This window comes from Bos javanicus, chromosome 9 (genome assembly GCF_032452875.1).
Source record: "Bos javanicus breed banteng chromosome 9, ARS-OSU_banteng_1.0, whole genome shotgun sequence".
Taxonomy (NCBI): domain Eukaryota; kingdom Metazoa; phylum Chordata; class Mammalia; order Artiodactyla; family Bovidae; genus Bos; species Bos javanicus.
This window is the reverse complement of record NC_083876.1, coordinates 13127243-13154672: the sequence shown is the minus strand read 5'-3', so window position 1 is coordinate 13154672 and position 27430 is coordinate 13127243. Positions and strand designations below refer to the sequence as shown.

Sequence of the window (27430 nt, the reverse complement as noted above, 5' to 3'; positions counted from 1 at the left end):
CGAGTCGGGAAAATCCCCTGGAGGAGGGTGTGGCAACTCATTCCAGTATTCTTGACTGGAGAATCCCATGAAAAAGGAACCTGGCAGGCTACATACAGTCCATGGGGTCACAAAGAGTCAGACACAACTGAAGTGACTTAGCAGGCATGCATAGATGTCTTCACACATTCAAAAGATGGTGACTTCTCTCAACAGTTCCACAAAAGCAGATAGAAAGAAGTTGCTGCTGCTACTGCTAAGCTGCTTCAGTTGTGTCTGACTCTGTGCGACCCCATAGACGGCAGCCCACCAGGCCCTGCCGTCCCTGGGATTCTCCAGGCAAGAACACTGGAGTGGGTTGCCATTTCCTCCTCCAATACATGAAAGTAAAAAGTGAAAGTGAAGTCACTCAGTCGTGTGTCTGACTCTTAGCGACCCCATGGACTGCAGCCTACCAGGCTCCTCCATCCTTGGGATTTTCCAGGCAAGAGTACTGGAGTGGGTTGCCATTGCCTTCTCTGAGAAAGAAGTTAGGAGGAGATAAATAGCAAATTTTCTGTTTAAAGCTTTTACTGTGTGGAATGGGCTGCCCTATGACTTAGTGGGCTTCCCTGGTGGCTCAGCAGTAAATAATCTACCTGCAATGCAGGAGACACAGGTTCAGTGTGGGTTCAATCCCTGGGTTGGGAAGATCTCCTAGAGAAGGAAAATGGCAACCCACTCCAGTATTCTTGCCTGGGAAGGCCCGTGGACAGAGGAGCCTGGTGTATTACAGTCCATCAGGTTGCAAGAGTCAGACACAGGGCTTCCCTGGTGGCCCAGTGGTAAAGAGCCCACCTGCCAGTGCAGGAGACATGGGTTCGATCCCTGGTCTGGGACAGTCCCACATGCTGCGGAGCAACTCAGCCAGTGCACCATAGCTACTCAAGTCCACGCACCTGGAACCTGTGCTCCACAACAAGAGAAGCCACCACAACGAGAAGCCTGCATCTAGAGTGTAGCCCCCGCTCGCCAACTGGAGAGAGCCCTGCAGCAACAAAGACCTAGCAAGGCCAAAATAAGTAAATTTCAAAAAAAGAGTCAGACATGACTTAGCAACTAAACCACCACCACCGTGAATTAGTGAGCCCTGAAACAGTCAAATGTATATTCAACTGGCACTTCTTGTTTTCTTCCTCTCTTCTATTTTATTTTTTATTTTTTTAATTTATTTATTTTAAATGGAGGCTAATTACTTTACAGTATTGTAGTGGTTTTGGCCATACATTGACATGAATCAGCCATGGGTTTACATGTGTCCCCCATCCTGAACCCCCCTCCCACCTCCTTCCCCATCCCATCCCTCTGGGTCATCCCAATGTACCAGCCCTGAGCACCTTGTCTCATGCATCGAACCTGGACTGGCAATCTGTTTCACATATAATAATATACATGTTTCAACCCCATTCTCCCTAATCATCCCACCCTCACCTTCTCCCACAGAGTCCAGAAGACTGTTCTATACATCTGTGTCTCTTTTGCTGTCTTGCATATAAGGTTATCATTACCATCTTTCTAAATTCCATATATATGTGTTAGTATACTGTATTGGTGTTTTTCTTTCTGACTTACTTCACTCTATATAATAGGCTCCAGTTTCATCCACCTCATTAGAACTGATTCAAATGTACTCTTTTTAATGGCTGAATAATATTCCATTGTGTATATGTATCACAGCTTTCGTATCCATTCGTCTGCCAGTGGACATCTAGGTTGCTTCCATGTCCTGGATATTATAAACAGTGCTGTGATGAACATTGGGGTACACGTGTCTCTTTCAATTCTGGTTTCCTCAGTGTGTATGCCCAACAGTGGGATTGCTGGGTCATATGGCAAATTCTATTTCCAGTTTTTTAAGGAATCTCCACACTGTTCTCCGTAGTGGCTGTACTAGTTTTCATTCCCACCAACAGTGTAAGAGGGTTCCCTTTTCTCCACACCGTCTCCAGCATTTATTGTTTGTGGACTTTTGGATAGCAGCCATTCTGACCTGCGTGAGATGGTACCTCATTGTGGTTTTGATTTGCATTTCTCTGATAATGAGAGATGTTGAGCATCTTTTCATGTGTTTGTTAGCCATCTGTATGTCTTCTTTGGAGAAATGTCTGTTTAGTTCTTTGGCCCACTTTTTGATTGGGTCGTTTATTTTTCTGGAATTGAGCTGCAGGAGTTCCTTGTATATTTTTGAGATTAATTCTTTGTGAGTTGCTTCCTTTGCTATTATTTTCTCCCATCCCAAAGGCTGTCTTTTCACCTTGCTTATAGTTGCCTTCATTGTGCAAAAGCTTTTAAGTTTGATTAGGTCCCATTTGTTTATTTTTGCTTTTATTTCCATTACTCTGGGAGGTGGGTCATAGAGGATCCTGCTGTGATTTATGTCAGAGAGTGTTTTGCCTATGTTTTCCTCTGGGAGTTTTATAGTTTTCTGGTCTTACGTTTAGATTTTTAATCCATTTAAAATTTTTTGTGTGTGTATGGTGTTAGAAAATGTTCTAGTTTCATTCTTTTACAACTGGTTGACCAGTTTTCCCAGCACCACTTGTTAAAGAGATTGTCTTTTCTCCATTGTATATTCTTGCCTCCTTTGTCAGAAATAACGTGTCCATAGGTGCATGGATTTATCTCTGGGCTTTCTATTTTGTTCCATTGATCTATATTTCTGTCTTTGTGCCAGCACCATACTGTCTTGATGACTATAGGTTTGTAGTATAGCCTGAAGTCAAGCAGGTTGATTCGTCCAGTTCCATTCTTCTTTCTCAAGATTGCTTTGGCTATTCGAGGTTTTTGTATTTCTATACAAATTGTGAAATTATTTGTTCTAGTTCTCTGAAAAATACCACTGGTAGCTTAATAGGGATTGAATTGAATCTATAGGTTGCTTTGGGTAGTATACTCATTTTCACTATATTGATTCTTCCAATCCATGAGCATGGTATATTTCTCCATCTATTTGTGTCCTCTTTGATTTCTTTCATCAGTGTTTCATAGTTTTCTATATATAGGTCTTTTGTTTCTTTAGGTAGGTATATTCCTATGTATTTTATTCTTTTCGTTGCAATGGTGAATGGAATTGTTTCCTTAATTTCTCTGTTTTCTCATTGTTAGTGTATAGGAATGCAAGGGATTTCTGTGTGTTAATTTTATATCCTGCAACTTTACTGTATTCATTGATTAGCTCTAGTAATTTTCTGGTGGAGTCTTTAGGGTTTTCTATGTAGAGGATCATGTCATCTGCAAACAGTTAAAGTTTTACTTCTTATTTTCCAATCTGGATTCCTTTTATTTCTTTTTCTTCTCTGATTGCTGTGGCTAAAACTTCCAAAATTATGTTGAATAGTAGTGGTGAGAGTGGGCACACTTGTCTTGTTCCTGACTTTAGGGGAAATGCTTTCAGTTTTTCACCATTGAGGATAATGTTGGCTGTGGGTTTGTCATATATAGCTTTTATTATGTTGAGGTATTTTCCTTCTAATCCTGCTTTCTGGAGGGTTTTTATCATAAATGGATGTTGAATTTTGTCAAAGGCTTTCTCTGCATCTATTGAGATAATTATATGGTTTTTATCTTTCAATTTGTTAATGTGGTATATTACACTGATTGATTTATGGATATTAAAGAGTCCTTGTGGTCATGTGTGGATGTGAGAGTTGGACTGTGGAGAAAGCTGAGCACCGAAGAATTGATGCTTTTGAGCTGTGGTGTTGGAGAAGACTCTTGAGAGTCCCTTGGACTGCAAGGAGATCCAACCAGTCCATTCTAAAGGAGATCAGTCCTGGGTGTTCATTGGAAGGACTGATGCTAAAGCTGAAACTCTAGTGCTTTGGCCGCCTCATGCGAAGAGTTGACTCATTGGAAAAGACTCTGATGCTGGGAGGGATTGCAGGCAGGAGGAGGAGGAGACGACAGAGGATGAGATGGCTGGATGGCATCACCGACTCAATGAACATGAGTTTGAGTAAACTCTGGAAGTTGTTGATGGACAGGGAGGCCTGGCGTGCTGCGATTCATGGGGTCGCAAAGAGTCGGACACGACTGAGCGACTGAACTGAGCTTTACCTGCTGATTATTTCTCTGCCTTTTCATCTTGTTTAGATTGCTGTGTTTGGGGTGGCCTTTCTGTATTCTGGCAGTTTGTGGTTCCTCTTTATTGTGGAGGTTACTCCCTGTGGGTGGGGCTGGACAAGTGGCTTGTCAAGGTTTCCTGGTTTGGGAAGCTTGCGTTGGTGTTCTGGTGGGTGAAGCTGGATTTCTTCTCTCTGGAGTGCAATGAAGTGTCCAATAGTGAGTTTTGAGATGTCTATGGGTTTGGTGTGACTTTGAGCAGCCTGTATATTGAAGCTCAGGGCTATGTTCCTGCATTGCTGGAGAATTTGCATGGTATGTCTTGCTCTGGAAGTTGTTGGCTCTTGGGTGGTGCTTGGTTTCAGTGTAGGTATGGAGGCTTTTGGATGAGCTCTTATCGATTAATATTCCCTGGAGTCAGGAGTTCTCTGGAGTTCTCAGGTTTTGGACTTAAGCCTCCTGCCTCTGGTTTTCAGTCTTATTCTTAGAGTAGCCTCAAGACTTCTCCATCCATACAGCACCAATAATAAAACATCTAGGTTAATGGTGAAAAGATTCTCCACAGTGAGGGACACCCAGAGAGGTTCACAGAGTTACATGGAGAAGAGAATAGGTAGGAGGGAGATAGAGGCGGCCAGGAGGAGAAGAGGGGGAATCAAAAGGGGAAAGATCAATCTAGCCAGTAATCAATTCCCTATGTCAACTGGCACTTCTTGAGTGCTTATTTGTGTGACAGATACAAAGGATTCGAAGGCAAAATTGCAAATTCTCATTATTTGAAGGTTGTATGTACAGTGTGACGAAGGCAGAAAAAAATGTGTGTAGAGTGCTTTGGGTACAGAGAAGGGAACAGCCAGTTTGTGGGGACGGAGCCTGGAGGGGTGAGCCAGGGTGTGGGAGGGGCCCCCCCCCCCCCCCCAGGGCCCAGGCACTGCCCCGGAAATACCATGGACCCGGGGCTGGTCTGCCCTGAAGCCAGATGGCCGCCTGAGGCCAGATCACTAAGCAGGGACTCTGAGTTGTATAAAAAACCAAATTCAGCAACCTCAAAGGCCCTTTCAAACTCTAGTTTACTGTTTAAGAAAAACTAAAGGACTAGTGAAATTGGATTCTTCAAGAGGCTTATTTACTGACTGCAAAAAAAAAAAAAAAGAGGCTTATTTAAATCTCTATAAATAGACTTAATTTTTTGTCTCTGTGATGAAATTAACACTATCCAATCCTTAGGATTTTCAGGCTATGCCTACAAATTGTCTTATTACCAAATACTCTTGTGTTCACTGCAGGTGGCGCTCTCTACCATTTCTAATTCCTTACTCAAGTGAATCAGTGCCTCCTTGTTATGCTTTTCTCTCACTTAATGGAAAGGAATGTTGAAACGTCTCAGCATGATCAGGTCACAGATATTTAGCCTTATCTTCCTGGAGCATTGTGGCAACACAAGAACCTAAGTCAGCTTAGGTTAGCTTACACACTACCATGAGTAATTCCATACATTCTCAATAGTCCTGGCACTTCTGCTGGGAAGATACAGACTCCTGAATTCAAGTCTTGAATGTTTGTAAAGTGGAAATGAACTGGATTTCAGATATGTTGTTTTAGCGTTTGTTTAATATTATTAGAAGGCCATTCTTGTAATTTACTATTTTTTTTATACTTTTATTTATTTTTGGTTGTACTGGGTCTTCATCGCTGTGCGTGGGTTTTTGCTAGTTGTGGCAGGCAGGAGCTACTCTTTATTGTGTCGTATGGGCTTCTCATTGCAGTGGCTTCTCTTCTTGCTGTAGGTACGAGTTCAGTAGTTGCAGCACCTAGGCTCAGCAGTTGTGGTTCCAGGGCTCTAGAGCTCGGACCCAGTCCGGTAGTTGTGACCCAGAGGTTTAGTTGCTCCACAGTATGTGGAATCTTCCTGGACCAGGGATCGAACCTGTGTCCTCTGCATTGGCTGGCAGATTCTCACCCACTGTGCCACCAGGGAAGTTCAAAAGGCCATTATTTTTTTTTTTAAAGGAAAAGCACATTTGCCTTTACAATTGTAATTACTTACAATTAAAGTTTACTGCACAACCACCAAAATTTTGTGGAATGAGTCAGAACATAAATAAATAATGAAACAGGAAGTTCCCTGGAAGCCCATGCTTAGGATTTGGCACTCACTGCTGTGGCTCAGGTTCAGTCCGCAAGCTGAGATCCCACAAGCTGTGTGACATGGCCAAAAATTAAGAAGAAGAAGAATGAAATAAAAGGTCAGAGCATGCCTGAGGTTCAATTTTGTTACAGACAAAACAGTATTCTTGAAAAACTGGTGGAATTTTTTTGTTAAGAGGCAAACTAGGAGCTTTGTGAATTTCTGATACTATTGATTGATTTTAAGTCACCCATTGCCTCCAGATAACACTGAAGTGTTATTTCATCCTGTAGATCACACACAGAGAAGCTTTGTCTTGGAATCCTAAGAAACTATCTTAAACCTGTCTCTCTGATTTATAACTATAATTACTGACCGACTTCTACCCTAGGATGATAACACATTGTTAGCAACCATATCTAAATAGTCCCTAAAATTTAAGCAGCAGTTCTAAGATTTTTTTCACCAAAATACATTAATCTCAATTCAGTTCAGTTCAGTTACTCAGTCGTGTCCGACTCTTTGCGACCCCATGAATTGCAGCATGCCAGGCCTCCCTGTCCATCAACAACTCCTGGAGTTCACTCAGACTCACGTCCATCGAGTCAGTGATGCCATCCAGCCATCTCATCCTCTGTCGTCCCCTTCTCCTCCTGCCCCCAATCCCTCCCAGCATCAGAGTCTTTCCCAATGAGTCAACTCTTCGAATGAGGTGGCCAAAGTACTGGAGTTTCAGCTCTAGCATAATCCCTTCCAAAGAAATCCCAGGACTGATCTCCTTCAGAATGGACTGGTTGGATCTCCTTGCAGTTCAAGGGATTCTCAAGAGTCTTCTCCAACACCACAGTTCAAAAGCATCAATTCTTCGGTGCTCAGCTTTCTTCACAGTCCAACTCTCACATCCATACATGACCACAGGAAAAACCATAGCCTTGACTAGAAAGAATTTTGTAGGCAAAGTAATGTCTCTGCTTTTCAATATGCTATTTAGGTTGGTCATAACTTTTCTTCCAAGGAGTAAGCGTCTTTTAATTTCATGGCTACAGTCACCACCTGCAGTGATTTTGGAGCCCCCAAAAATAAAGTCTGACACTATTTCCACTGTTTCCCCATCTATTTGCCATGAAGTGATGGGACCAGGTGCCATGATCTTCATTTTCTGAATGTTGAGCTATCTCAAATAAGCATAATTAACCACAGAGTGCTCCTTTCTTTTTCCTTTTTTCCTAAATAAATCATTTCATGCCAGCTTCCAACCTCCTGGTTTCCTTTTTCTTCCTCATTGCTAGTTCTGCTGTTTGTTTTGTTTTTCTTTTCTAAGTGCTGCAAATGTAGCCCCCGGTTACACTGAAAATGTGAAAATCCAAAAAAAAAAGTTATTAAAGATAGTCACATGACCCAGAGATTTAGATAACTACTGGATATTTTTTACATAAATTATTTTTATTGTGCAAAAATGTCATAATTCATAATGATTAGACTTCTGGATATTTTGGTACTGGATTACACACTGTATCTTTTTGATCTCTCACTGACACATCCCATCCACGTCACATATTGTGTGCCATTCAAGAGCCCTGCAACTTCCCTGGTGGCTCAGACGGTACAGCATCTGTCTACAATGCAGGAGACCTGGGTTCAACCCCTGGGTTGGGAAGATCCCCTGGAGAAGGAAATGGCAATCCACTCCAGTACTATTGCCTGGAAAATCCCATGGACAGAGGAGCCTGGTAGGCTACAGTCCATGGGGTCGCAAAGAGTCGGACACGAATGATCGACTTCACTTTCACTTTCAAGAGCCCTGCAGGATCTTTCAAGCCAGGTCTCAAACTTGAACTTCAAAGTCCGTCTTAACTCATCCTTACTTGATCTGCCCCTAACACATTCCACGTGAGAACGTAGGAGGTGATGCGCTGGCATAATACTAATACTTTCCTAGTAACACATGATTCGAGGACATACCAATGTTTTATTTTTAGTAAATTTTTTCTTGAAGTATAACATGCATTTTTAAAATGCACAAATCCTAAGTACATAGTAGGACGAATTTTCACAAAGTTAAAACATCCACATAACCCGCACCCACCCAATCAAGAAACAGTGGCCAGGTAGCCCTTCCTATCTCTTTCATCCCCACCAAGAGGAACCACTATCCTGACTTCTTAACACCATAGATTAGCTTTGTCTGATTGGCTTTATATCAGTAGAATCACTCACTACTCTTTTGTGTCCGGCTTCTTTTGCTTAACATTTTGTGAGCTGTATCTATGTTGTTGTGGGTCATTCATTCTCATTGCTGTGTAGTATTCCATTGAATACATATGCCACAAGTTGACTGTTGATGGACATTTGTGTTGTCCAGGTTTTACCAATAATGCTACTGCTATGTCACAACAGTCTTGAGGCACCACCTTTTTTTAAAAGTGAACTACAAACAAGATATTTTTGCATTTGCATCTTTTTCTCTCTTTCTCTGCAGAACACTATTGGAGAATGGCAAACTGTTTTCTGCATCGCTGCTGCTATCAATGTATTTGGTGCCATTTTCTTCACACTATTCGCCAAAGGTGAAGTGCAAAACTGGGCTATCAGTGATCACCGAGGACACAGAAACTGAAGGAACCAATAAATAATCCTGTCTCTATTAATGTATCTTTGTTTATCATGTAACCTAAAAGTGCCTTTGATATTTTAATGTGTAAGCAATCTATATACAAGAAAAAATTATACTGTATTAGATTTGTAAGGCTTGTAATCATGAAATGTCACTAGTTGCCATATAAGCAAAATTAGCTATTTTTAATTATTATTAACCTGTTTGCTGGAACTTATAATTCAGGGTCACATACCTGACTGCAAGTCAGGCAACCCGCAATAGGGGAGTTCTATTTACTTATAAGACCGTACCTAAAGAGACGAGCTGAAATAGACCCTTCTATACCTTTGCTTAATTAAGGTGGATAATAATTCTCAGGTCTTGTTAAACATCTGTTTTTGTACACCTTCCTCAAAAAATTATTTGTCATCAGCAATCCCTGACACATAGGTCTCAAACTTTAGCCTCTTGACGTAGCTGGCAGCCACTGTATCATTCAGCCCGGCAACTTCACTGAGGGAAGCATGCCCAGGCAGCTGCCACACGTCCCCTCTCTGGCTTCAGGGACAGTGCCCAGCACTTAGGCAGCATCCAAGACCAAGGTCAGTGCCAAGGCTTTGGATGGTATTCTTCCCCTGGGGCTGTTAATGTGTAGATGAAGCCCTGAGCCAACAGGGACAACTTGATCCACAGTCATGATTTCCATCCACCCTCTCCCTTCCCTTCCCAGCGCATGTAATCTGCAAAAGAAAGTGTGATGCCTAATTAGCCACATATAACATCATCCTTGATGATCCTACCTTCACATGGATCAGAGTATAAATCTTCAAGTCCTGTGTTCTAGGAGCTACACCAGAATAATTAAAATATAAAATGAAGAAAAACATTTTTTTCTGTCTTAAACCTAAGTATCTGGTTGCAGTTCAAGGTTAAAGTGACTTCTACTTCCACATAACCTGCAGCCGGTGGTGTAATCATCTTTAGTGTTGATTTCTGAAATCTTATTTTTCCAGTTTTTCCTGGACCATCTTCCAGTGGTTTTGAGCATGCTTCGAGGGCATTTATGTGATTTAGAACTTGATTTATGTTTCATTGTGTATGTTCAACACTACCTGTAATATTTTAACTAAAGCTATTTAATGTAATATGATGTGTATACATTCTGTAAATTAATTTTTAAATCTGTAAATAGCTTTAAGTTGCTATGGTGATATTTCTTTTATAAATCAAAATAAACCTTTTCAGAATGACTTTTTTGGGGGATCTGACAGTTCTATGATATCTTCTAGTATCCACAGTGGCTATTTTACATCTTTTCTGCCATCTTCCTCAAATCACTGGTCGACCTCTGCATGCATCTCTACCACCACCTGGGCAGGATACTTGGTCCTCTGAGTGATGCAGCATCACAAACCCCTACGGCCATCAGCCTGTCCTTCCTGCTCTCAAAAGGGTCCACTCTTCCCACTAAAACATATGCTTACATCAGTGATTATATCTTCTCCACCTCCACTAGACCTTGCTTCAGTAATTTCTCTTTAATTTGCTTCCTCAGTCTCTACCTCTCTTCTTGTTCTTTCCCTTCTGTCTCAAAGACACACAAAAGCCTTCTCTAGCCTTTAAAAAGCAAAAATACCAGGGACTTCTCTGGTGTTCTAGTGACTAAGACTCTGCACTCACAATGCTAGGGGCCAGAGTTCGATCCCTACTCAGGGAACTAGATCCCACATGTCCCAGCAGAGATCAAAGATCCGGTGTGCCCCAACTAAGACCTGGCCAAATAAATAAATATTTTAAAAAATACGAAACTCTCCCAGGGACATAAAAATGGTCCAGTGGTTAGAACTCAGTGCTTTCACCGCCAGGGGCTGGGGTTCAGTCCTTGGTTAGGGAACTCAGATCCTGCAAGCAGTGCTGCTCGGCACAATAATAGATAGATGACAGATAGATAGGGCTTCCCTGGGGGCTCAGATAGTAAAGAATCTGCCTGCGATGCAAGAGACCTAGGTTCAATCCCTGGGTCAGAAAGATCCCCTGGAGAAGGAAATGGCAACCCAATCCAGTATTCTTGCCTGGAGAATCCCATGGCCAGAGGAGGCTGGCGGGCTACAGTCCAGGGGGTCCCAAAGAGTCAAACACAACTGAGCAATTAACACTTTCACTTTTCACTTTCAGATAGATATAGATATATACACACATATATATGGAATATTTCTAGAGCGATACTCAAGAGACTGGAAACAGCAGTTCCTCCTGTAGAGAAAAAATGGTCTATGGGGTGGGGGAGGTGGAAAGGAGATTCATTTTCACCTTTTGAAACGTGACAGTATAACCTAGTCACATAAAAATATCACTTAAAAAACAAGACACCTGTTACTCAAGCTACTGTGTAATCCCCACCAGGCTTTCCACTACCTAACGGACATCCCCAGTGAGCTGTCTTCACTTCACCTGAGAAGTTTTAATCCAGCCTCACTCCCTCACCCCGTTCCCCCAATAAACAACTATTCCCATCATGATCTTCACTCCTGTTAAGAGTTTCATGTCCCTGTCACTGAGGCTCGGGCTTGAAGTCATTTGTTGTTGTCTTCCTCCTCCCTCATCTCCCACCTCACCCTCAACCCTGTTTATAATTAACCACCTGTATTTTCCATTCTAGTCTTTTTAAGACTCTGGAATTTTTTAAATCTCTTTGGCTAGCTTTCAAATGGATCTTTGCAGCTTTTGTTTCCACCTGGAATAGATAAGTAATCTCACTGCCTTTAGTCTGAACCTCTTCTGCCTGACTTCCCACCTGTACTGGGTTATTAGTCCAAGTACATCCCACCTCCCAGACTAGGATGCTTCCACAGGGTGAAACACTCCCACCCCACTTCCCTCTGCCCACCCAACAATTCCTTTACCCAGTATGCTGCAGACCAACGGGGTCACAAAGAGCTGGGGAGATTGAACAGCAACATTTTAGTTGCTTAACGAATACTTAGTAAATAAGCCTTTATTACAGGTATTGATTTTTTTAAACTCATATATTACTTTTTCAATAGACTGTTTTCTTCTCAAAAAAGAAACTGAATAAATGCAGAAAGGGTATGCTAACCTCAAAGTAAGTTATAAGTGGCAGTCATTGGTGAATGGTTTTGAAAGTATTTGAGAATAGCTCAGTCCGATATAGGCAAAGTAATTCTCCTCCCAGCTATACAGCAAGTATTTTCCACACATTCATCAGGTGCTGAGCAATACAGTGTGAAAAAAGCAAACGCCTTCTCCCATGAAGTTCACATCCTGATATATCAAACCTTTTCCTTCATGGGGTCCGGCCTTGGAAACCTTCTATGGAGATTGTCACTATCCACCTAACAATCAAATCCAGGGCAAACAAGCATGCCAGCTGACCTCGGGAAGCTGAGTTACGAAAGAAACAGAGGCAACGCTGGAGTCAGCAGTTTGTGTTAACCATTGTAATGTCCTTCCTACTTCAGCCTTTGTTTCATTTTCAAGAAATCAGAGATGTTTGAATTTAGATCCTATTGCAAAGTAAATGATTTCTCTGAGGGAAGTTTATCACTGTTAAATAAAATCGCCCCAACAGAAAAATAGTGGTCAAGTATTTAAAGTTAAAGGCAGGAAGAGCCCTATAGGAAACGACCTACTTCCTCTTCCTCTCAGGAAAAGCATGTTACTGCCTCAGATGACTAGATATGAGGTGAACGTCTAATTTCCGTTTTAAAAATAAATAATCTTTTTCATAGAAATGTAAAGTGGATCACAACGCCTTTTCAGATGCCTCTGTCTTTTAGAGCAACCATAAGGAAAGCCAGTTATAAAAGTTTGTGCTTTAAGAGGGTAACAAAGAAAGTAATTTCTTGGAGCTCTGCTATGGCAAGCCTTGAGTACAGGAAGTACTGAAACCAAATGAAATGTAACCCCTTTTCCTGCCACCCTTTTCCGTGTGCCTTGATGAGGAAGAACACTAGTAGTTTTCCGAGTGCCAGCTTACTTTCACTTTACCTTGGCGTAGGGGGAGGAGGAAGCTGACGTCCTGCCCTGCCAGTCCTGTGCTTTTCGGTGAGGAGCCACGATTGCACAGCTGAGCTAGAAAAGTAGTCAAGTGACCACTTTCCTCTCACACAGTCTCCCTGCAGGGATAGGCTGCGCTTGGGACAAGGAATCCTCCTTCTTTCCTAAATATTGTGTTAAGTCTCTTCCTGTCACGCTCTCTTCAGCAGAAACCACTGAAATATGCTAGCCCTTCGAGGGTCGCTGCCTCTGGGGGATCAAGTGCATACTGGCCTCATGTTGCATTAGAGCCATTGATAGCCCTTCACTTTGAGTATTTCACAGTTTCACCTTCACTCCACAGCCTGAAACTTGAGCTTCCCACAGAAGCTTGGTTGAGATTGACAGTGATCGAGATAGGATATACAGCCTTTTAATGCTCAAGAACTGTTTGTGAAAAGTATTGGGATGCTGTCAGAGGAAATTTCAATCGGTATATTGTATAAATTACCTATACAATATTTATGATGTGTGTGCATGCTAAGTCACTTCCATCGTATCTGACTCTGCGACCCTAAGGACTGTAGCCCGCCAGGCTTCTCTGTCCATGGAGATTCTCCAGACAAGAATACTGGAATGGGTTGCCGTACCCACTTCAAGGGGATCTTCCTGACCCTGAGATCGAACTGGTGTCTCTTGTGTCTCCTGCATTGACAGGCAGATTCTTTACCACTAGCACCACCTGTGAAGCCCAATATGTATGATAATACACTTTTTTCCCCCCCGGCAACAAAGCTGCTGTGCTTTGAGTTGTTCTGTCATTAGCGGCAGGGCATTCACAGAGGTCTCTTTTTGATCGTCATCAGCTACATCAGCATACGATAGGTGACAGTATGTGTATTTCACTGTCACATAGATTACCTCGCTTAGTATCCACAGATATACACCCAAATATGCAGGCAACAAGACTTAAAGCTGGGATCCAAGATACATGCTCTGTTAATGGAGAGATCTTTGCAGCTTACAGGAACCCCACCAGCAATCTTGGCTCCCCGTGCCAACTTCAACCAAATAAGCCCACTGACTCAAACTATTACACTGAGTTGGGAATTTTGTATCACTATCTCAGCTCCATGTATGATATTAGGGAATGTGTAGTTATTCTATGTTTATTCTATAGCACTATGAATCTTTTTAATGTTTTCTACAAACCTAAGTATGTTGATATGATTCAGTTGCTTCTATGGAAAAAAAAAATTCATTATTTCTATTCCTGAAATAGAAAACATTTAAAAAGGGGAAGGAACAGAGGAGCCAAGGACATCGACAGTGACTCTGCAACTACTATTCCTGCTATCAGCAATGATGGGTGGTGGTTAGAGCCCGCTGTCCATGTCTGAGGAGCTCAAAGCAATCCTAAGAAAGAAAAACAGAAACTTGAGAAATCAGGCTCCCTGACTTCAGACTATACTATTAAGCTAAAGCAGTAGGGTATTGGCACAAAGACGGACTTATAGATCAATGGAACAGAATAGGAAGCCCCAAAATAAACCCATACACATATTCTCAATTAATCTACAACATAGGAGACAAGAATAATATTGAAGAATATTGAAGTTTCTTCAATAAGTGGTGCTGGGAAAACTAGACAGTTACATATAAAGAATGAAATTAGAACATTCTCTAAGACCGTATACAAAAATAAACTCAAAATGTATTAAAGACCTAAATGTAAGACCAAAGACTATAATACTCTTAGAGGAAAACATACGCAGAAGAGTCTCTGACATAAATCACAGCAATATCTTTCTGAACCCACCTCCTTTGTTGTTCAGTCGCCCAGTGGTGTCCGACTCTTTGCGATCCCGTGGAATACACCTCACCAGGCATCCCAGTCCCTCACCATCTCCCAGAGTTTGCCCAAGTTCACCTCCTAGAATAATGAAAATAAAAACAAAAATAAGCAAATGGGACCTAATTAAACTTAAAAGCTTTTGCACAGCAAAGGAAACCATGAACAAAATGAAAACACAATCCTCAGTATGGGAGAATGTATTTGCAAATGAAGAAATCAATAGGGGATTTATCTCCAAAATGTATATTTTGTATAAACAACTCATGCAGCTCACTATCAGAAAAACAAACAAGCCAGTCAAAAAATGGGCTGAAGATCTAAATAGATATTTCTCCAAAGAGGACACATAGGTGGTTAAAAAGCACATGGAAAAGTGCTCAACATCACTAATTATGAGAGAAATGCAAATCAAAACTACAATGAGGTGTCACCTCACACCAGTCAGAATGGCCATCATCAAAAAGTTTACAAGCATTAAGTGTGGAGAGGGTGTGGAGAAAACAGAACTCTCTTAAACTGTTGGTGGGAATGCAAATTGGTACAGCCACTATGAAAAACAATATGGAGACTCCTTAAAAAAACTGAAAATAAAGCTACCAAATGATTCAGCAATCCTATTCCTGGTCATATATCTGGAATAAACCATAATTTGAAAAGATACGTGCCCCCCAATGTTCTTTGCAGCACTGTATACAATAACCAAGACATGGAAGCAATCTAAGTGTCCATCAACAGAAGAATGGATAAAAAAGATATTGTACATATATACAGTGGAATATTGTTTTTGTTGTCATTTAGTTGCTAAGTCATGACTGACTCTTTTGTGACCCCACAGACTATAGGACTCCTCTGTCCATGGGATTTCTCAGGCAAGAATACTGGAATGGGTTGCCATTTCCTTCTCCAGGGGATCTTCCCAACCCAGAGATCAAACCCGTATTTCCTTCGCTGCAGGTGGATTCTTTACCACTGAGCCACCAGGGAAGTCAACAATGGAATATTACTCAGCCATAAAAAGAATGAAATAATACCATTTTCAGCAATATATATGGACCTAGAAATTATCATACTAAGTGAAGTAAGTCAGACAAAGACAAACATCATATAATACTGCTTATATTTGGAACTTAAAAAATGATAGAGATAAGCTTATTTACAAAACAGAAACAGACTCCCAGACTTTGAAAATAAACTTATGGTTACCAAAGGGCTTCAAAAGGTGGTGGGGAGGGATAAATTAGGAATTTGAGATTAACAAATGCACACTACTATAAAATAGATAACAAGAACCTACAATATAGCACAAGAAACTCTATTCACTATTCTTTAATAACTTATATGGGAAAAGAAGCTGAGAAAGAATGGATATATGCATACGTACAATTGAATCACTTTTCTATACACCTGAAAGTAACACAACATTGTAAATCAACCATACTCCAATATAAAATAAAAATTAAGTTAATTTTTAAAAATCATGTTTGGTTCCCCTCTGGGCTTGGACCTGGTTTGAGGTGATATGGCTAACTGTACCGGGAAGGCCAGGACCACTGTCGGTTCAGGATAATGTTGACCTAGTGCCTCCTGCAGGAAGATAGTGAAGAGAATCAGCCTGCACACCAAGGACGCCTGCTCCTTCTGTGGCAAAACCAAGATGAAGAGGGAAGCCGCAGCTCACGCATGAAAACGGAGGCTGGTGGGACCTGGACCACAGCACCACTGGTGCCCTCACAGTGGAGTCGCCTTAGAGACTAAAGGAGCTGAAAGAACAGCAGAAGCAACACCACTGGAGACATCACCAGCCTATAATAAAGAGTTAATTAATATAACAACTACTCCAACAGCAAACTGTGTTTGAACACTGCCAATGGAAATACAAATCATTACAACATTTTTGGAGAGTAATTTAGTAATAAGTCAAAATTAAACATATTCATTAAACCAGAAAGTCTGCCTATGGTAATCTAGCTTAAAAAGTACTTGAACAAGCACCAAGCATTTTTTAGAGTATTGTCAGTTTTTCATCAGTAAGGACATTGTTAAAGAAGTTATGGTACATTCATATAAGAGAATACTATGCAGCCATTAAAAAGTAAGCATGCTGAAACAGAGACATAGGAAAATGTCCATACAATTTGTGTGAATATGAAAAAGAGCTTATGAATATGAAATGAAAAAGAGCTTTGAATATGAAAAAGAGCTATCATATTATAATACAATAATACATTATCGTATTATATTTTTGTTAAATAAATTATGGATGTGTTGATATATACATGGGAAAAGATCTGTTAATAGCAGTAATATAAAATTAGACAGTGAAAAGAAAAAAATACTGGAAAATATCTTTAGCATTTAGGAACAGGGGAAAATTATCTTTTTTTTAATCTTTTTTTTTTTTTTTGGCTGTGCTGGGTTTTAGTTGAGGCACATGGATCTTTTTAACTGTGGCATGCAGAATCTTTAGTTGCGGCATGTGAGATCTAGTTTCCTGACCAAGGATTGAACCTGGGCCCCCCGAACTGGAAGCATAGAGCCTTAGCTACTATGCACCAGGAAAGTCCCTAGAAGTAAAATTAAGTGGTCTTCACTACATTAAGTACTTCTCCCAGCAAAACATACCAATCAAAGTTAACAGATACTGGAGTAGAGGAGATTGCAACATCTTGTCCATAGAAGAGATTACTATCTAGAATATTCAAAGAGCTCCTACAGATCAACAAGCAAAAGTGAGAAAACCCAACAGAAAAATGAGCAGTGAATAGGCAATTCACTTAATAGAAGACAAGATGTCGAACAAGTATACGAAGAGCTGATTAAATTCCCTTGTAGAGACTGGTCCAGTGGTCCAGCCAGGTGGTCCAATGGCTAAGACTTTGTGCCCCCAGTGCCAGGGGCCTGGGTTCCATCCCTGGTCGGAACTAGATCCCACATGCCGCAACTAAGCGTTCAACTAAAAATCTTGAGTGCAGCAGCTAACCCAGCACAGCCAAACAAATAAATATTTTTTTAAATAAACAAGTAAAAGACTTCACTGGTGGTAGAGTGCATAAGAATCCTCCTGCCAATGCAGGGGACACAGGTTCCATCCCTGGTCGGGAAAGATTCCACATGCTGCAGAGAAATCAGCCAAGCCCCAGTGTGACTCAACTACTAAGCCTGGGTGCTGCGACTACTGAAGCCTCGGAGCCCTAGAGTCCATGTTCCACAAGAGGAGCCACCGCATGAGAAGCCCACGCACCGCAACCAAGAGCAGCCCCCGATCGCCGCAGCTAGAGAAAGCCCTTGAACAGCAACGAAGGCCCAGTGCAGCCAAAAATGAAATAGATAACTCTAAAAAGAAATAAATACAAAGGTTATTTTTTAAAAAATAAACGAATCCCTTGTAATTATAGAAACAAAAAGAAGTGCAAATTAAGGTATTCCTTTCAAACCATCAAATTAATAAAAATTAGAAAGTTGGATGCCATCAAGTGTTGGCAAAGGATGTGAGGAGGTGGAAATTACTGTCCACAGGGAGAAGGGACTATAAACTGGTGTATCCATTCCAGAAAGCAAAATGATTGCATTTAAATTAAATAAGAATATATCCTTTGCCCCAGCACATTGCCCCACATCAGGTTATTTGTACCAGAGTAATTCTTGCTCAAGTCCTGAAGGGAACGGATACACCACGCTGTTCCTTGCGACAGAGCTGGAGGTGAGCCAGGTGTGCCTCATTAGGGAAATAGATGAGTAAAATGTGGTGAATTTTACTGAGGAATGATATCACGTAAGAACATGCAGAGACCTCAGAAAGTGTTGCATAAGAAGACTTAATAGCACAATAACCACTTCCAAACATTAAAAACCCATACCAAAATGTGATATTTTCCAGAGATACTTGCATAATGTAGGACATACAAGGATCACAGAGTGAATGGTGACACAGGGGAGGAAAATGAAAAGAGAATTAGAGAGAAGAAAATTAAAAATAAAAACAATGGGCTTGCCCCGAACCTAAGGTTCTATAAACAGAAGAGTATTAGATAAAAATAATTTTTAAGCAGTAACTCTGAAGGTGTTGAAGATGGGGGGGAAAGAGTTCACTTTCTTCTGTTCACTCTTCTTCTGCATTCTTCAATTTTTTTTTAGAATAACTGTGCATTACTTTGATAATTAAAAATAGAAATATTACAGAAGAGTAGTCTTTCGGAATATTAGGGAAATGTTCATAATATGAGGTAGAGTGTGATTCCATTTACTTTTGTTTAACAGCAGCTTTTTGAGATACAATTCACACAACATAAAATTCATCTTTTTTAAAGTGTACAGTTCAATAGTTGTTACTACATTACAGAGCTGTGTGCCCATCACATATTTAATTCCAAAACATTTCATCAGCCCAAAAGGAAATTCCATCTCCCCAAGCTTCAGTCCCTGCCAGCCACTAATCTAGTTTCTGTCTCTAATGTGCTGTCTGTGTGTCTGGCTTCTTTTTAGCATAATGTTTTCAAAGTTCACCCACTTTGCAGCATGCATACACATTTCATTCTTTTCAGTCCCAAATAATATTCCATTAAATGGATAGATCATTTTTTTTGGTTATCCAGTCATCAGCTGAATTCCTTCCACTTTTTAGCAGTTAGGAATAATGTTACTATGAACATTCATACACGGTGGTTTGGGGGAGCATTTATTTTCATTTCTGTTGAATATAGCAATTCCATTTTTGTTTAAATAAAATAGACATAGAAAGACAACAACAACACACACACACCAAAATGTTAACAGAGGTTATTTCTGGACAGGTAATTTTTTTTTTCCTCCTTTGAGCATTTTTATTTAAATTTTTCAAAAATAAAAATTGATTGTTTAATCAGGAAAAAACATTTTTTTAAAAGAAAAACAAAAGCAAAACCTCATGTCAGCCCCAGAACTGATCCCCTGTCTTTCCAACACCAAACTCAGAGCCGCTGGCACTGGAGCTCTTGGCTGGAAAGTTCCACGTCCCCCCAACCCCCACCCCCCGCCGCCACCAGCGTCACCACTTTTAAACATTACACCTCACCCTGGGCGTAAAGTGGCTTCTGTGGCCTACAAAGTGGCCCTTGTTGATATTCCTGTCAGCCACAGGCCATGCCAAACGACCCATATTTACTTGCCAAAAAAAACAAAACAGGATACCGTGGAGGCTGCCATTCAGCTCAGGTATCTTTGCTCCCTATCCCGGGACAACGTCCATCAGTTTCACTGTAACAGTTTTATATTTTTAAAGAACCGATTATTGAAGCGTGCGCGCGCGCGCAAACACACACACACACACACACACACACACACCTCTTCAGAAGCTTGGATCCACTGCAGTTTCACTGCCCTGAAAACCACTTAACGGCGCGCAGATCGGTTTGCCCTGGACACCAAAGAAGTGCTCCAGATTTGAGCCACTGGGTGGCGAAACGAGAACTGTGGGCGCTCCCCGTTAGGGTGGGGCGGAGCAGATATTTCCAGCTCTCAGGAAACTGGAGTTTGACTCATATTTTAGCTGACTCGTGAATCAGAACCATCAAAGGCTAGATTTCTTTTGTCTGAGCAAAAAAGATGACTCTTAACAGCAGCCATCCCCGCGCTTGCGGAGGGAAAACACAAAAGAGAAGAATTTGGAATGACTCAGCCCCGGCCGCCCGCGGGCGCGGGCCGCGCCAACAATGGAAAGTCACAGCGGGGCCTCAGAACTGGGCTCCGGGCACCCCGGACGCTTAAAAAAAAAAAAAAAAAAGTGACTGTTAACTCTTTTCTTTTTTAGCCTAAAATGCAGAACTAACTTTTCAGATTACTGTTCACTGATGATACTTCGTAAAACGCACAGTAGTCTTGGGACCGTATTCCCCAAAGCCAGGGTCATCGTGGCGGGAGAAAGACGCCTGGAGACCCCCCCCCCCCCCCGCCAGATCTACTCCCGTTCCCCCCGGGGGGTGGGCAGGACCCTCATGCTGTCTTCACCCACCAAAAACTATCCTGAAACAGGCACAAGAATCCACATCACAGCCTCAGCGTCCAGGCTCAGGGTGTAGGCTCGGATCTCGAAGGGAAGAACTTGCCCCCGGAGGGAACACGGTGTCGGTGAGGGCGCTGGCCCGAAGCCTGGTGGTGAGGAGCTCTTTTCGGGGCGGGGTGGGGGGTGGCAGGGAGGGGAGCCGTCGTCTATTACAAAAGTGTTGAGCTTGGAGTATGCAGTATCTTGTCTGGGACTCAGTGACTCTCGAGGAATATGGCAGCTGCCGCCAAGAGTCGAAAATCAATTGATGTTTCATATCCCGATTTCTGCCCTCGGCCAGCTTGCCGATACGCAGGAAGAAAAGCGTTGCTGGCCTGGGCAGGCGCTCTGAGGGTCCCGGGGCAGCTCCAGCCGGGCCCCGGGGCGGCCAGGCTCAAATCTTCCCATCCCCCAGCCGTCGGTGCACCCCAAGCGGCTGCGGCCCGCAGCGCCCCGGCTCCGCTAGCCCGGGAGCAGCCGGAGGCCCCAGAGGCGGTGCTGCGCTTTGGGGCGAAGGGCCGTGGTGGGGGCGGCGGGGTTGGGGGGGGGGGGTGGTGGGGAGTAGGGGTTGGATCTCTTCCGTGTTCCACCCCCGCTGGCCAGCACCCGGTGGCCTGCCCAGGACGGCTTCCTGCCGCCCAAAAGCCCAGGTTGCCATATCAATCCATACCTTGCTCCCCTAAAATCTCCCTCCCAGCTTCCAAGAACACCTCTCTGATACCCTAGTATGTAAGAGTCCCTCTCTGAGATTTCTCTATAGTTTAGTATCCGAAACCAAGAATTCTCAGATGCAACTAGAGATTATCATACTAAGTAGAGGAAGTCAGAAAGGGAAAGATAAGTACCATATGCTATCACTTATATGTGGAATCTTAAATATGACACGTGAAATAGTCCCTGGAAGTCCAGTTGTTAGGATTCCTTCCACTGCAAGGGACGCAGGTTAGATCCTTGGTTGGGGAACTTGGATCCTACAAGCCATGCCACCGGGTCAAAAAGTAAAATAAATTTTAAAATATGATACAAATGAACCTATCTAGGAAACAGAATAAGACACGTGAAGAACAGACTGGTGGTTGCCAAAGGGGTGAGGGGAGGGAGAGGGGTGGATTGGGAGTTTGGGATTAGCAGATACAAACTGGTGTATATAGAATGGATAAGCAACAAGGTCCTCCTACCTTATAGCACAGGAAACTATATTCATTACCCTGTGATAAACCATAATGGAAAAAAATTAGGAAGAATGTATTGGGCTTCCCTGGTGGATCAATGGTGAAGAATCCACCTGCCAAGGCAGGAGGTGTGGGTTTGATCCATGGTTCGGTAAGATCCCACGTGTTGTGGAGCAACTAAGCCCATGCTGCACAATTACTGAGTCCTTGCTCTAGAATCCAAGAGCTGCAACTACGGACCCCATGTGTCCCAACTACCGAAGCCTGTGGCCCCAGAGCCCACGCTCCTGGCAACAAGAAATCACTGCAATGAGAAGCCTTGCACCGAAATTAGAGGGTAGTCCCTGCTCCCCAAAACTAGATAGAAGGCCATGCAACAACAAAGACCCAGCATAGTCAAATAAATAAATAGTAAAAGAAGAAGAATGTGTATGCATATATAACTGAGTGACTTTACTGTACAGCAGTAATTAATACAACATTGTAAGTCACCTATACTTCAATAAAAATAAATTAAAAAAATTTTTTAATATAGCGAATGATCAAATGGCATTCAATATTCCCACACAGAAAGTTTCCACTGGTGTCAATATCTCATTTATGCCACACTCCATCAGACAAGAGTCATAGAGAGCTAAAATGCCAAATTTTATAAATCGGTTCAAAGTTGAACTTTAGCAGTTTCCACAAAGCTTGAAAAAAAAATGGTCATCTCAGAATCTCACAAGGATAGGAAATTGTTAACAACAAAATTAAAAACTATTAAAATGGGAATTACCCATATTACACTTGACATGAGCCATACATTTTTTTCTTTTTATAGAATGAATGTAAATCCCCAATTGTTTTATATATAAGAGGAGCCTGGTGGGCTACAGTCCATGGGGTTGCAAAGAGTCAGACACAACTGAGTGACTAACACACACACACACACACATATATATATGAGCGTGGTGCTAGTGGTAAAGAACCTGTCTGTCAATGCAGGAGACATAAGAAACTCGGGTTCCATCCTTGGGTCGAGAAGATCCCCTGGAGGAGGGCATGGCGATCAACTCCAGTATTCTTGCCTGGAGAATCCAATGGACAGAGGAGCCTGTTGGGCTACAGTCTATAGGGTCACAAGGAGTTGGACAGGACTGAAATGTGCACAAACAACCTATATTTATAACAAACATTCTAAGGATATCCAGATTGCTTGATGGATTACAGTGATATGAAAGTGAAAGTGAAGTCACTCAGTTGTGTCCGACTCTTAGTGACCCCATGAACTGCAGGCTACCAGGCTCCTCCATCCATGAGATTTTCCAGGCAAGAGTACTGGAGTGGGTTGCCAGTTCCTTCTCCAATGTGCACAAACAACCTATATTTATAACAAACATTCTAAGGATATCCAGATTGCTTGATGGATTACAGTGATATAAATACATACAATTTTGGGTTGACCAATTTGAATAACATATTTCTACTTCTTGAGTTCTCTTTAAACTGTCTTAAGAAACAGACTTTCTCTTTAAGCAAAAGTCGCTCAGTCGTGTCCGACTCTTTTCGACCCCATGGACTATACAGTCCATGGAATTCTCCAGGCCAGAATACTGGAGTGGGTAGCCTTTCCCTTCACCAGGGGATCTTCCCAACCCAGGGATCAAACCCAGGTCTCCCACATTGCAGGCAGATTCTTTGCCAGCTGATTCTTTATCAGCTGAGCCACAAGGGAAGCTGGAGTTTCTCTTTAAATAACAAATAAAAATTCAAGATAGAAGCAAACAAAACAGACTTCTCAGAGGGCAAAGCATACTATTAATTAGTCACCCAAACAGTGGCAGAAAACCCATCTGGGGCAAACCAGGTTCACCTTGGGAGATCTGAGCAATTTATCTGAATTCAGAAACTACTCCTTACCCCTCACACTCCCAGTGAAAAGGAAAGAGGGCGGTAGAGAAGCAGGTGAAGGTACAGTTTTAAAAGAAAAGAAAGCCCAATTCAGCACTGTATTTTGAAAAGACACCTATCTTTATTAAGAGCTCTTACAGCTAATTAGTGTGTTTTGTACTGCTTTTGTTGGATACTTAGAGATTTATTTGCAAACTCTGCAATAATTTCTGTGGACATCAGCAAAGCTGGGTTAGCAAGTGTGGCAGGAAATGTGGAACTAGCCTGACTGTGTCAGACTGACCTGACAATGGTATTTCTTCCTGGGGATGCTCTTTGTGCATTATCTTTATATACACAGAACTATTGTGCATGCCTACTAAGTCTCTTCAGTCGTGTCCAACTCTGTGCAACCCTTTGGACAGTAGCCCACCAGGCTTCTGTCTCCGTGGAATTCTCCAGGCAAGAATACTGGAGTGGATTGCCATGCCCTTCTGCAGGGAACCTTCCCTGGGATGGAACCCACGTCTCTTATACCTCCTGTGTTGGCAGGCAGGTTCTTTACCACTAGCGCCACCTGGGGAGCCCACACAGAGCTGTTACTTACCTATCAACAAATTTGGAAAAAAGTAGTTATTTTAGTAATAGCTTCCTAGTTGCAGAGTTTCAAAGTATAGCAAGGAGAGATAAGAAAGCCTTCCTCAGTTATCAATGCAGAGAAATAGAGGAAACAATAGAATGGGAAAGAGTAGAGATCTCTTTAAGAAGATTAGAGATACCAAGGGAACATTTCATGCAAAGATGGGCTCAATAAAGGACAGAAATGGTATGGACCTAACAGAAGACGATATTAAGAAGAGGTAGCAAGAATACACAGAAGAACCGTACAAAAAAGATCTTCACGACCCAGATAATCACAAAGGTGTGATCACTCACACTCACCTAGAGCCGGACATCCTGGAATGTGAAGTCAGGTGGGCCTTAGGAAGCATCACTACAAACAAAGCTAGTGGAGGCGATGGAATCCCAGTGGAGCTATTTCAAATCCTGAAAGATGATGCTGTGAAAGTGCTGCACTCAATATGCCAGCAAATTTCGAAAACTCAGCAGTGGCCACAGGACTGGAAAAGGTCAGTTTTCATTCTAATCCCAAAGAAAGCTCAAACTACCGCACAATTGCACTCATCTCACATGCTAGTAAAGTAATGCTCAAAATTCTCCAAGCCAGGCTTCAGCAGTACGTCAACTGTGAACTTCCAGATGTTCAAGCTGGTTTTAGAAAAGGCAGAGGCACCAAAGATCAAATTGCCAACATCTGCTGGATCATTGAAAAAGCAGGAAAGTTCCAGAAAAACATCTATTTCTGCTTTATTGACTATGCGAAAGCCTTTGACTATGTGGATCACAATAAACTGTGGAAAATTCTGAAAGAGATGGGAATACCAGACCACCTGACCTGCCTCTTGAGAAACCTATATGCAGATAAGGAAGCAACAGCTAGAACTGGCCACGGAACAACAGACTGGTTCCAAATAGGAAAAGGAGTTCGTCAAGGCTATATATTGTCACCCTGCTTATTTAACTTATATGCAGAGTACATCATGAGAAACGCTGGACTGGAAGAAGCACAAGCTGGAATCAAGATTGCCGGGAGAAATATCAATAACCTCAGATATGCAGATGACACCACCCTTATGGCAGAAAGTGAAGAGGAATTTAAAAACCTCTTGATGAAAGTGAAAGAGGAAAGTGAAAAAGTTGGCTTAAAGCTCAACATTCAGAAAACTAAGATCATGGCATCTGGTCCCATCACTTCATGGCAAATAGATGGAGAAACAGTGGAAACAGTAGCGACTTTATTTTTCTGGACTCCAAAATCACTGTGGATGATGATTGCAGCCATGAATTAAAATATGCTTGCTCCTTGGAAGGAAAGTTATGACCAACCTAGATAGCATATTAAAAAACAGAGACATTATTTTGCCAACAAAGGTCTGTCTAGTCGAGGCTATGGTTTTTCCAGTAGTCATGCATGGATGTGAGAGTTAGACTATAAAGAAAGCTGAGTACAGAAGAATTGATGCTTTTGAACTGTGGTGTTGGAGAAGACTCTTGAGAGCCCCTTGGACTGCAAGGAGATCCAACCAGTCCATCCTAAAGGAGATCAGTCTTGGGTGTTCATTGGAAGGACTGATGTTGAAGCTGAAACCCCAATACTTTGGCCACCTGATGCAGAGAGCTGATTCATTTGAAAAGATCCTGATGCTGGGAAAGATTGAGGGGAGGAGGAGAAGGGGACAACAGAGGATGAGATGGTTGGATGGCATCACCGACACAATAGACATGGGTTTGGGTGGACTCTGGGAGTTGGTGATGGACACAGAGGCCTAGTGTGCTTCGGTTCATGGGGTCGCAGAGAGTCAGACAGGACTGAGCGACTGAACTGAACTGAACTCCTAGTTGCCTAGTTCTGTGTAGTCAACAATACTCAACCGATTGCCTTTTTAATGAACTCACAGCTCATACTATGTGCACGCTGAGTGCTCAGAGGAACTCATTTAATCTAAGTCATTTAATCCTCAGGAAGTAAGTATAATATTATCTTTCACATTTTACAAATAGAGAAAATGAGGCAAAGAGAGGTGAAGTAAATTGTCCAAAATCTCACCTCTAATACATTGTACAGGTGGGATTATAACCCAGGCAGTCTGTGCCAGAGTCCACACATCCAAGCACTAAGCTGTGCAGACCTGACCTGCAAATGCTTCCTAAGGGGAATAGACATGTGAAGTGGCTTAATTAAGCTCATTTGCTAAAGATGTGTTAGCAAAAATGTGTTCTAGCGCTGTCCATACCTCTCTAACAGATGTTTTCACCAGCCATCCTAAAATAAATCTGTTGCTAGTATTTACCCAGCAGTGTAAGTTTTGAAGCAGTGTGACCCAGTCTTTCTCTTTAACTCTCGGTTTCAGCTAAACTAAAATTCCAGTTCATATTCTCCTGCCTCAGCATTCTCTCTGTGCTTTTCCCTCCACCTAGAATGCCCCCAAGGTAACTCTCCCCAACTGCCTTCTTTTTTTGAAACTCCATCTACTCAAGGCCCAGCTCACACCAGCATTCCATTGTCACCCTAGACAGAAACTCTCCAAAGTCTGAAATCATACAGCTGCTATTATCTGCACCATTCACATGCCTACATATCTTATCTCCCCTGCTCAATCAGCAATTTCTTTCCCCCACAATACTTAGCACAGCACATTTTCCCATAAATAGTTCCCTGAATGTATAGCCCTACATTGTTTGTGCTCCATTCATCCTCTCTGCTAAATATCTACATACATAGATAGATACATTATATACATGTTTATGTAAAATTTCAAAAAGAAAAGACATCCTACTAAAAGAACCATGATTTTATTCAGGTATCTTTCCATCTCCAGTTCTGGAAGTTCAGTTCAGTTCAGTCACTCAGTCATTTCCACGTCTTTGCCACCCCATGGACTGCAGCACACCAGGCCTCCCTGTCCATCACTAACTCCCGGAGTTTACCCAAACTCATGTCCATTACGTCGGTGATGCCATCCAACCATCTCATCCTCTGTTGTCCCCTTCTCCTGACTTCAGTCTTTCCCAGCATCAGGGTCTTTTCCAATGAGTCAGTTCTTTGAATCAGGTGACCGAAGTATTAGAGCTTCAGCTTCAGCATCAGTCCTTC

General features: G+C 42.1%; 1 protein-coding gene and 1 long non-coding RNA gene across 13 annotated transcripts in view; one reads left to right on the top strand and one right to left on the bottom strand.

Annotated features, from left to right (window-relative positions):
* SLC17A5 (solute carrier family 17 member 5) overlaps positions 1 to 10054 on the top strand; it is a 75446-nt gene extending 65392 nt beyond the window's left edge. For all 9 annotated transcript variants that reach the window (XM_061427216.1, XM_061427217.1, XM_061427215.1 and 6 more), the window contains one exon: positions 8688 to 10054. In XM_061427216.1, the coding sequence (XP_061283200.1) occupies positions 8688 to 8825 (138 nt within the window). In that variant the 3' untranslated portion in view covers positions 8826 to 10054. The remainder of the gene's footprint in view (positions 1 to 8687) is intronic.
* LOC133253684 (uncharacterized) overlaps positions 1 to 21346 on the bottom strand; it is a 33142-nt gene extending 11796 nt beyond the window's left edge. The window contains exons 1-3 of one of the 4 annotated variants that reach the window (XR_009738376.1): positions 20642 to 21346; positions 14620 to 14733; positions 12813 to 14216 (exon numbers count right to left, since the gene is read on the bottom strand). This is a non-coding gene — a long non-coding RNA (uncharacterized LOC133253684). Of the gene's footprint in view, positions 1 to 227; positions 7556 to 10104; positions 14217 to 14619; positions 14734 to 20641 lie in introns of those variants that run through there. The other 3 variants (XR_009738377.1, XR_009738374.1, XR_009738375.1) reach the window with 3 other exon arrangements.
* Between the last annotated feature and the right edge of the window lie 6084 nt (positions 21347 to 27430).